The sequence below is a fragment of the Salmo salar genome, chromosome 05, assembly GCF_965601325.2.
Source record: "Salmo salar chromosome 05, fSalSal1, whole genome shotgun sequence".
In the NCBI taxonomy this organism is placed as follows: Eukaryota; Metazoa; Chordata; class Actinopteri; order Salmoniformes; family Salmonidae; genus Salmo; species Salmo salar.
The window spans coordinates 14,925,288-14,937,500 of NC_138295.1; the positions used below are offsets into that span (position 1 = coordinate 14,925,288).

The 12,213-nt window shown below is 45.8% G+C and overlaps 1 protein-coding gene across 2 annotated transcripts in view; it reads left to right on the plus strand.

Moving 5' to 3' along the window:
- The window catches only part of LOC106604260 (actin-binding LIM protein 3), a 235,799-nt gene that overhangs the window by 183,397 nt on the left and 40,189 nt on the right, over positions 1-12,213 (plus strand). For both annotated transcript variants that reach the window (XM_082975060.1, XM_082975061.1), the window contains exons 4-6: positions 6,819-6,934; positions 9,454-9,580; positions 11,298-11,391. In XM_082975060.1, the coding sequence (XP_082831186.1) occupies positions 6,819-6,934; positions 9,454-9,580; positions 11,298-11,391 (337 nt within the window). The remainder of the gene's footprint in view (positions 1-6,818; positions 6,935-9,453; positions 9,581-11,297; positions 11,392-12,213) is intronic.

Consider the following 12,213-nt stretch of genomic DNA (forward strand, 5'->3'; position numbering starts at 1 on the left):
TACTCCTCTAGTCTACATACTCCTCTAGTCTACTACTCCTCTAGTCTACTACTCCTCTAGTCAACTACTACTCCTCTAGTCACTACTACTCCTCTAGTCTACTACTCCTCTAGTCTACTACTCCTCTAGTCTACTACTCCTCTAGTCTACTACTCCCTCTAGTCTACTACTCCTCTAGTCTACTACTCCTCTAGTCTACTACTCCTCTAGTCCTACTACTCCTCTAGTCTACTACTACTCCTCTAGTCTACTACTCCTCTAGTCTACTACTACTCCTCTAGTCTACTACTCCTCTAGTCTACTACTACTCCTCTAGTCTACTACTCCTCTAGTCTACTACTCCTCTAGTCTACTACTCCTCTAGTCTACTACTCCTCTAGTCTACTACTCCTCTAGTCTACTACTCCTCTAGTCTACTACTCCTCTAGTCTACTACTCCTCTAGTCTACTACTACTCCTCTAGTCTACTACTACTCCTCTAGTCTACTACTCCTCTAGTCTACTACTCCTCTAGTCTACTACTCCTCTAGTCTACTACTACTCCTCTAGTCTACTACTCCTCTAGTCTACTACTCCTCTAGTCTACTACTCCTCTAGTCTCTACTACTCCTCTAGTCTACTACTCCTCTAGTCTACTACTACTCCTCTAGTTCTACTACTCCTCTAGTCTACTACTACCTCTAGTCTACTACTCCTCTAGTCTACTACTCCTCTAGTCTACTACTCCTCTAGTCTACTACTCCTCTAGTCTACTACTACTCCTCTAGTCTATACTACTCCTCTAGTCTACTACTCCTCTAGTCTACTACTCCTCTAGTCTACTACTACTCCTCTAGTCTACTACTCCTCTAGTCTACTACTACTCTAGTCTACTACTCCTCTAGTCTACTACTCCCTCGTCTACTACTACTCTAGTCTACTACTACTCCTCTAGTCTACTACTCCTCTAGTCTACTACTCCTCTAGTCTACTACTCCTCTAGTCTACTACTCCTCTAGTCTGCTACTACTCCTCTAGTCTACTACTCCTCTAGTCTACTACTACTCCTCTAGTCTACTACTACTCCTCTAGTCTACTACTCCTCTACTCTACTACTCCTCTATCTACTACTCCTCTAGTCTATTGCTCCTCTACTCTACTACTCCTCTAGTCTACTACTCCTCTACTCTACTACTCCTCTAGTCTATTACTCCTCTAGTCTACTACTCCTCTAGTCTATTGCTCCTCTACTCTACTACTCCTCTAGTCTACTACTCCTCTAGTCTACTACTCCTCTAGTCTACTACTCCTCTAGTCTACTTGCTCCTCTACTCTACTACTCCTCTAGTCTACTACTCCTCTAGTCTACTACTCCTCTAGTCTACTACTCTCCTCTAGTCTACTACTCTCCTCTAGTCTACTACTCCTCTAGTCTACTACTCCTCTAGTCTACTACTCCCCTAGTCTACTACTACTCCTCTAGTCTACTACTCCTCTAGTCTACTACTACTACTCCCCTAGTCTACTACTCCTCTAGTCTACTACTCCCCTAGTCTACTACTCCTCTAGTCTACTACTCCTCTAGTCTACTACTCCTCTAGTCTACTACTCCTCTAGTCTACTACTCCTCTAGTCTACTACTCCCTCTAGTCTACTACTACTCCTCTAGTCTACTACTCCTCTAGTCTACTACTCCTCTAGTCTACTACTCCTCTAGTCTACTACTACTCCTCTAGTCTACTACTCCTCTAGTCTACTACTCCTCTAGTCTACTACTACTCCTCTAGTCTGCTACTACTCCTCTAGTCTACTACTACTCCTCTAGTCTACTACTCCTCTAGTCTACTACTCCTCTAGTCTACTACTCCTCTAGTCTACTACTCCTCTAGTCTACTACTCCTCTAGTCTACTACTCCTCTAGTCTACTACTCCTCTAGTCTACTACTCCTCTAGTCTACTACTACTCCTCTAGTCTACTACTCCTCTAGTCTACTACTCCTCTAGTCTACTACTCCTCTAGTCTACTACTCCTCTAGTCTACTACTCCTCTAGTCTACTACTACTCCTCTAGTCTACTACTCCTCTAGTCTACTACTACTCCTCTAGTCTACTACTCCTCTAGTCTACTACTCCTCTAGTCTACTACTCCTCCCCTAGTCTACTACTCCTCTAGTCTACTACTCCCCTAGTCTACTACTACTCCCTAGTCTACTACTACTCCTCTAGTCTACTACTCCCCTAGTCTACTACTCCTCCTCTAGTCTACTACTGCTCCTCTAGTCTGCTACTCCTTTAGTCTACTACTCCTCTAGTCTACTACTCCTCTAGTCTACTACTCCTCTAGTCTACTACTCCTCTAGTCTACTACTACTCCTCTAGTCTACTACTCCTCTAGTCTACTACTACTCCTCTAGTCTACTACTACTCCTCTAGTCTACTACTACTCCTCTAGTCTACTACTCCCCTAGTCTACTACTCCTCTAGCTGCTACTACTCCTCTAGTCTACTACTCCTCTAGTCTACTACTCCTCTAGTCTACTACTCCTCTAGTCTACTACTACTCCTCTAGTCTACTACTCCTCTAGTCTACTACTCCTCTAGTCTACTACTCCTCTAGTCTACTACTCCTCTAGTCTACTACTCCTCTAGTCTACTACTCCTCTAGTCTACCTACTCCTCTAGTCTACTACTCCTCTAGTCTACTACTACTCCTCTAGTCTACTACTACTCCTCTAGTCTACTTCTCCTCTAGTCTACTACTCCTCTAGTCTACTACTACTCCTCTAGTCTACTACTCCCCTAGTCTACTACTCCTCTAGTCTACTACTCCTCTAGTCTACTACTCCTCTAGTCTACTACTACTCCTCTAGTCTACTACTACTCCTCTAGTCTACTACTCCTCTAGTCTACTACTCCTCTAGTCTACTACTACTCCTCTAGTCTACTACTACTCCTCTAGTCTACTACTCCTCTAGTCTACTACTACCTCTAGTCTACTACTCCTCTAGTCTACTACTCCCCTAGTCTACTACTCCTCTAGTCTCTACTACTCCTCTAGTCTACTACTCCTCTAGTCTACTACTCCTCTAGTCTACTACTCCTCTAGTCTACTACTACTCCTCTAGTCTACTACTCCTCTAGTCTACTACTCCTCTAGTCTACTACTACTCCTCTAGTCTACTACTCCCCTAGTCTACTACTCCTCTAGTCTACTACTCCTCTAGTCTACTACTACTCCTCTAGTCTACTACTCCTCTAGTCTACTACTCCTCTAGTCTACTACTCCTCTAGTCTACTACTCCTCTAGTCTACTACTCCTCTAGTCTACTACTCCTCTAGTCTACTACTCCTCTAGCTACTACTACTCCTCTAGTCTACTACTACTCCTCTAGTCTAATACTACTCCTCTAGTCTACTACTACTCCTCTAGTCTACTACTACTCCTCTAGTCTACTACTCCTCTAGTCTGCTACTACTCCTCTAGTCTGCTACTACTCCCCTAGTCTGCTACTACTCCTCTAGTCTACTACTCCTCTAGTCTACTACTCCTCTAGTCTACTACTCCTCTAGTCTACTACTCCTCTAGTCTACTACTACTCCCCTAGTCTACTACTCCTCTAGTCTACTACTACTCCTCTAGTCTACTACTCCTCTAGTCTACTACTCCTCCTCTAGTCTACTACTCCTCTAGTCTACTATACTCCTCTAGTCTACTACTCCTCTAGTCTACTACTACTCTAGTCTACTACTACTCCTCTAGTCTACTACTCCTCTAGTCTACTACTACTCTAGTCTACTACTACTCTAGTCTACTACTACTCCTCTAGTCTAATACTACTCCTCTAGTCTACTACTCCTCCTCTAGTCTACTACTACTCCTCTAGTCTACTACTACTCCTCTAGTCTACTACTACTCCTCTAGTCTACTACTCCTCTAGTCTACTACTCCCCTAGTCTACTACTCCTCTAGTCTACTACTCCTCTAGTCTACTACTCCTCTAGTCTACTACTCCTCTAGTCTACTACTCCTCTAGTCTACTACTACCTCTAGTCTACTACTCCTCTAGTCTACTACTCCTCTAGTCTACTACTCCTCTAGTCTACTACTCCTCTAGTCTACTACTACTCCTCTAGTCTACTACTCCTCTAGTCTACTACTCCCCTAGTCTACTACTCCTCTAGTCTACTACTCCTCTTTCTACTACTCCTCTAGTCTACTACTCCTCTAGTCTACTACTCCTCTAGTCTACTACTACTCCTCTAGTCTACTACTCCCCTAGTCTACTACTCCTCTAGTCAACTACTACTCCTCTAGTCTACTACTCCTCTAGTCTACTACTCCTCTAGTCTACTACTCCCCTAGTCTACTACTCCTCCCCTAGTCTACTACTCCTCTAGTCTACTACTGCTCCTCTAGTCTACTACTCCTCTAGTCTACTACTCCTCTAGTCTACTACTCCTCTAGTCTACTACTACTCTAGTCTACTACTCCTCTAGTCTACTACTACTCCTCTAGTCTACTACTCCTCTAGTCTACTACTCCTCTAGTCTACTACTCCCCTAGTCTACTACTCCTCTAGTCTGCTACTACTCCTCTAGTCTACTACTCCTCTAGTCTACTACTCCTGTAGTCTATTACTCCTCTAGTCTACTACTACTCCTCTAGTCTACTACTCCCCTAGTCTACTACTCCCCTAGTCTACTACTACCTCTAGTCTACTACTACTCCTCTAGTCTACTACTCCTCTAGTCTACTACTCCTCTAGTCTACTACTCCTCTAGTCAACTACTACTCCTCTAGTCAACTACTACTCCTCTAGTCAACTACTACTCCTCTAGCTCTACTACTCCTCTAGTCTACTACTCCTCTAGTCTACTACTCCTCTAGTCTACTACTACTCCTCTAGTCTACTACTCCCCTAGTCTACTACTCCTCTAGTCTACTACTCCTCTAGTCTACTACTCCTCTAGTCTAATACTACTCCCCTAGTCTACTACTACTCCTCTAGTCTACTACTACTCCTCTAGTCTACTACTACTCCTCTAGTCTACTACTCCTCTAGTCTGCTACTACTCCTCTAGTCTGCTACTACTCCTCTAGTCTGCTACTACTCCTCTAGTCTACTACTCCTCTAGTCTACTACTCCTCTAGTCTACTACTCCTCTAGTCTACTACTCCTCTAGTCTAATACTACTCCTCTAGTCTAATACTACTCCTCTAGTCTAATACTACTCCTCTAGTCTACTACTCCTCTAGTCTACTACTACTCCTCTAGTCTACTACTACTCCTCTAGTCTACTACTACTCCTCTAGTCTACTACTCCTCTAGTCTACTACTACTCCTCTAGTCTACTACTCCTCTAGTCTGCTATTACTCCCCTAGTCTGCTACTACTCCTCTAGTCTACTACTCCTCTAGTCTACTACTCCTCTAGTCTACTACTCCTCTAGTCTACTACTCCTCTAGTCTAATACTACTCCTCTAGTCTAATACTACTCCTCTAGTCTAATACTACTCCTCTAGTCTACTACTCCTCTAGTCTAATACTACTCCTCTAGTCTACTACTCCTCTAGTCTACTACTCCCCTAGTCTACTACTCCTCTAGTCTACTACTCCCCTAGTCTACTACTCCTCTAGTCTACTACTACTCCTCTAGTCTACTACTACTCCTCTAGTCTACTACTCCTCTAGTCTACTACTCCTCTAGTCTACTACTCCTCTAGTCTAATACTACTCCTCTAGTCTACTACTACTCCTCTAGTCTATTACTCCTCTAGTCTACTACTACTCTAGTCTCCTCCTCCTCCTCCTCCTCTAGTCTAATCCTCTATTCTCCTCCTCCCCTAGTCACCTCCTCTTCCTCCTATAGTTAACTACTCCCCCTCTTCTATTGTACTACTAAAAATATCAGCTATCTCAAAACGTCAAGCCACTAACATTCTGTAGGCCATCCAAACCATGTTCTCCAGACGTGCCTGACAGCACACTAACATTCTGTAGGCCATCCAAACCATGTTCTCCAGACCTGCCTGACAGCACACTAACATTCTGTAGGCCATCCAAACCATGTTCTCCAGACCTGCCTGACAGCACACTAACATTCTGTAGGCCATCCAAACCATGTTCTCCAGACCTGCCTGACAGCACACTAACATTCTGTAGGCCATCCAAACCATGTTCTCCAGACGTGCCTGACAGCACACTAACATTCTGTAGGCCATCCAAACCATGTTCTCCAGACGTGCCTGACAGCACACTAACATTCTGTAGGCCATCCAAACCATGATCTCCAGACGTGCCTGACAGCACACTAACATTCTGTAGGCCATCCAAACCATGTTCTCCAGACCTGCCTGACAGCACACTAACATTCTGTAGGCCATCCAAACCATGTTCTCCAGACCTGCCTGACAGCACACTAACATTCTGTAGGCCACCCAAACCATGTTCTCCAGACGTGCCTGACAGCACACTAACATTCTGTAGGCCATCCAATGACATCTTCCTCACAACCAAAGACATACCTGATCTCACACATCAGATATTCACACACACACAGCTTTGTCTGGGTAAAGTAAGGGGTTATTCCTGCATGTATCTAAAGCTGGGCTTTAGAGTTTATTTCCTCAGTCACGGTGAAACCAGGGTGTGTGTGTGTGTGTGTGTGTGTGTGTGTGTGTGTGTGTGTCCTCATCCCAGCAAAGCATGAGAGCGTTTGTTGTTCAGTGGTAAGGACAATGACCATGTGGCACGAATTGTGGTGCCTTCCTTGGGCGTACTGTGTGTGTGTGCATGCTTGTGAATGTGTATTAATCAGTGTGTATCTCCCCCATGCAGGAAGCCATTCCCTATCGGAGACAGAGTGACGTTCAGTGGGAAGGACTGTGTGTGTCAACAGTGTTCTCACACACTCGTCACCTCCAACGAACCAATCAAGATCCACGGACCCAGCCGTAAGTCCCACCCTCATGACCTCGAGACTTGGAACTAGAGGTCTTCACGGGTCCAAAATGTTTTACCCGGTCCAAAATGGACCTGGGGTATTCCCTCCCAGACCCAATATATGCATATATTTATTTATTTTAATATAGAGACACGTTCTGAGTGGACCCGAGGACAACTAGACCCATTCCGTGTAGACCTGGTCGGGTCCAGACCCGGTCCTAGTGAGGGAAGCAGCAGAAAAGTCATTTTTTAAGCTACTTTATTAACCAGAGCTGATAAAGCATGAGACGAGGGAGAGAGGTGCCATTCTAGCAAGCGGGGGAGGGGCTGTACTGTGAGCAAGTGACATGGGGAGCAGGGAGCAGGAAGGGAGAGATGAAAGACAGCAACCAACCAACCTGACTCACGCTATAGTAGAATAATAGCTGCCATAGCTAGGTTATTTATCATCCACAATGATTACGTAGTACCTGTCTTGGACTGCATCAAACCGGAACGAGAAGCTAGTTAAGCTATCTAGCTACACGTACCACGCTCCACTCTCGTGAAAAGCAAGAGCAGGAGCATAAATTATACAAGTTCTTTCTCACTCTACTGCAGCAGTCGCATTAGGATCTGTGCGGGCCCTTCCGGACAAGTCAGTTAAAATTACACTTACCAGAGACCCGTGACAATCATATCAGATCTGACCTAGACCTGTGACATTAATTAGAATTCTGGATTCAGACCCGCTCAGGTCTCGGATCAGGTCTAGGTTATTCGGGTGGATCTGTGAGGAACTCTACTTGGAACCAAACTAGAACTAACCTCTAGACCACACCCCTTTAGGATGACCCAATCTAGAATCAACCCCTATTCCTTCACCACACCCCTTTAGGGTGACACACTCTAGAACCAACCCCTAGACCACACCCCTTTAGGGTGACACACTCTAGAACCAACCCCGAGACCACACCCCTTTAGGGTGACACACTCTAGAACCAACCCCTAGACCACACCCCTTTAGGGTGACACACTCTAGAACCAACCCCTAGACCACACCCCTTTAGGGTGACACACTCTAGAACCAACGCCTAGACCACACCCCTTTAGGGTGACACACTCTAGAACCAACGCCTAGACCACACCCCTTTAGGGTGACACACTCTAGAACCAACCCCTAGACCACACCCCTTTAGGGTGACACTCTAGAACCAACCCCTAGACCACACCCCTTTAGGGTGACACTCTAGAACCAACGCCTAGACCACACCCCTTTAGGGTGACACACTCTAGAACCAACCCCTAGACCACACCCCTTTAGGGTGACACACTCTAGAACCAACCCCTAGACCACACCCCTTTAGGGTGACACACTCTAGAACCAACCCCTAGACCACACCCCTTTAGGGTGACACACTCTAGAACCAACGCCTAGACCACACCCCTTTAGGGTGACACACTCTAGAACCAACCCCTAGACCACACCCCTTTAGGGTGACACACTCTAGAACCAACCCCGAGACCACACCCCTTTAGGGTGACACACTCTAGAACCAACCCCTAGACCACACCCCTTTAGGGTGACACACTCTAGAACCAACCCCTAGACCACACCCCTTTAGGGTGACACACTCTAGAACCAACCCCTAGACCACACCCCTTTAGGGTGACACTCTAGAACCAACCCCTAGACCACACCCCTTTAGGGTGACACACTCTAGAACCAACCCCGAGACCACACCCCTTTAGGGTGACACACTCTAGAACCAACCCCTAGACCACACCCCTTTAGGGTGACACACTCTAGAACCAACCCCTAGACCACACCCCTTTAGGGTGACACACTCTAGAACCAACGCCTAGACCACACCCCTTTAGGGTGCACACTCTAGAACCAACCCCGAGACCACACCCCTTTAGGGTGACACTCTAGAACCAACCCCGAGACCACACCCCTTTAGGGTGCACACTCTAGAACCAACCCCTAGACCACACCCCTTTAGGGTGACACACTCTAGAACCAACCCCGAGACCACACCCCTTTAGGGTGACACACTCTAGAACCAACGCCTAGACCACACCCCTTTAGGGTGACACTCTAGAACCAACCCCTAGACCACACCCCTTTAGGATGACACACTCTAGAACCAACCCCTAGACCACACCCCTTTAGGGTGACACTCTAGAACCAACCCCTAGACCACAACCTTTTAGGGGCCTGCAGGTATAGGGCTGATACACTGAGTTGACACACATTGTTGGGTATAGACACATTAGCCCCTCAAGTTTGTCCCTCTCTCGCTTCTTTTCTCTTACCCCCCTTGTTCTCACCACTTTTCTTTACCTCTTTCCCCACCCCTCCTCCTCCCCCTCCACTCTCCCTCCTTTCTCTCCGTGTCTCCCCCCTCTCTCTCCCTCCACCTCTCTCCCTACCTTCCTCGTCCCCCTCTGCCTCCCTCTCTCCCTGTTCCCCTTCTCTCCCTCTCCCCCCTCCCTCATCCTCTCCCCCTCCCTCTCCCCATCTCCCCCCTCCCTCTCTCTCCAGACTGTTCGGGGTGTGGAGAAGATATAAAACAGGGACAGTCTCTGCTGGCGTTGGAGAAACAGTGGCATGTCAGCTGCTTCAAGTGTCTAACCTGCAACATGGTCCTCACCGGGGAATACATCAGCAAGTCAGTCACACACACACACACACAGACGTACAGTACCAGTTTTAACACACCTATTCATTCCAGGGTTTTTCTTTATTTTTACTATTTTCTACATTGTAGAATAATAGTGAAGACATCAAAACTATGAAAGAACACATATGGAATCATGTAATAACCCAAAAGTGTTAAACAAATCAAAATATATTTAGATTTGAGATTCTTCAAAGTAGCCACCCTTTGCCTTGATGACAGCTTTGCACACTCTTGGCATTCTCTCAACCAGCTTCGTGAGGTAGTCACCTGGAATGCATTTCAAGTAACAGGTGTGCCTTGTTTAAAGTTAATTTGTGGAATTTCTTTCCTTCTTAATGCATTTGAGCCAATCAGTTGTGTTGTGACAAGGTAGGGGTGGTATACAGAAGATAGCCCTATTTGGTAAAAGACCAAGTCCATATTATGGCAAGAACAGCTCAAATAAGCAAAGAGAAACAGCAGTCCATTATTTTAAGACGTGAATGTCAGTCAATCTGGAACATTTCAAAAACGTTGAAAGTTCCTTCAAGTGCAGTCACAAAAACCATAAAGTGCCATGATGAAACTGGCTCTCATGAGGACCGCCACAGGATAGGAAGACCCAGAGTTACCTCTGCTGCAGAGGATAAGTTCATTAGAGTTAACTGCACTTCAGATTGCAGCCCAAATAAATGCTTCACAGAGTTCAAGTAACAGACACATCTCAACATCAACTGTTCAGAGGAGACTGTGTGAATCAGGCCTTCATGGTTGAATTGCTGCAAAGAAACCACTACTAAAGGACACCAATAAGAAGAAGAGACTTGCTTGAGCCAAGAAAAAACACAAGCAATGGACATTAGACCAGTGGAAATCTGTCCTTTTGTCTGATGAGCCTAAATCTGAGATTTTGGTTCCAACCAGCGTGTCTTTGTGAGACGCGGAGTAGGTGAACGGATGATCTCTGCATGTGTGGTTCCCACCGTCAAGCATGGAGGAGAAGGTGTGATGGTGTGAGGGTGCTTTGCTGGTGACACTGTCACTTAACCAGCATGGCTACCATAGCATTTGGCAGCGATATGCCATCCCATCTGGTTTGTGCTTAGTGGGGCTATCATTTGTTTTCCAACAGAACAATGACCCAAAACACACTTCCAGGCTGTGTAAGTGCTATTTGAGCAAGAAGGAGAGTTGTGGAGTGTTGTATCAGATCACCTGGCCTCCATAATCACCCGACCTCAACCCAATAGAGATGGTTTGGGTTGAATTGGACTGCAGAGGGAAGGAAAAGCAGTCAAGTGCTCAGCATATGTGGGTACTCCTTCAAGACTGTTGGCAAAGCATTCCTCATGAAGCTGGTTGAGAGAATGCCAAGAGGTGTGCAAAGCTGTCATCAAGGCAAAGGGTGGCTACTTTGAAGAATCTCAAATATAAAATATATTTTGATTTGTTTAACACTTTTTTAGTTACTACATGATTCCATATGTGTTATTTCAAAGTTTTGATGTCTTCACTATTATTCTGAAATGTAGAAAATATTACAAATAAAGAAAAACCCTGGAATGAATGAGTTTCTAAACTTTTGACTTGCACTGTATATAAACACAAAGACACATGGGCATGTACACACACAAACAGACACAACACACACACACAGAGACAGACACATGTACACACACACACACACACACACCTTTGATTGTGTGTTTAACCCTTTGTTTTTCAGGGACAACGTGCCATACTGTGAGTCTGACTACCACGCTCAGTTTGGGGTTAAGTGTGAGACGTGCAGCAGATACATCAGTGGACGGGTACTAGAGGTGAGCACTCATACACACTCCCCCTGGGGACCAATACCATCCTCTCCTCTCCTCACCTCCTCTCACCTCTCCATCAGTGGACGGGTACTGGAGGTGAGCACTCATACACACTCCCCCTGGGGACCAATACCATCCTCTCCTCTCCTCACCTCCTCTCACCTCTCCATCAGTGGACGGGTACTGGAGGTGAGCACTCATACACACTCCCCCTGGGGACCAATACCATCCTCTCCTCTCCTCACCTCCTCTCACCTCTCCTCCATCAGTGGACGGGTACTGGAGGTGAGCACTCATACACACTCCCCCTGGGGACCAATACCATCCTCTCCTCTCCTCACCTCCTCTCACCTCTCCTCTCCATCAGTGGACAGGTACTGGAGGTGAGCACTCATACACACTCCCCCTGGGGACCAATACTATCCTCTCCTCTCCTCACCTCCTCTCACCTCTCCTCTCCATCAGTCTCTCTCTGGGTTATTAACAGCTTCTACAACACATCTGGCTTCATCCGCTGCCCTGTGTGTATGTGTGTGCGTCCGTCCGTCCGTCTGTCCAGATTAGAGGTCGACCGATTATGATTTTTCAACGCCGATACCGATTATTGGAGGACCAAAAAAAGCTGATACCGGTTAATCGGCCGATTTTTATACATATATTTGTAATAATGACAATTACAACAATACTGAATGAACAATAAACACTTTTATTTTAACTTAATATAATACATAAATAAAAGAAATGTAGTCTAAAATAAATAATAAAACATGTTCAATTTGGTTTAAATAATGCAAAAACACAGTGTTGGAGAAGAAAGTAAAAGTG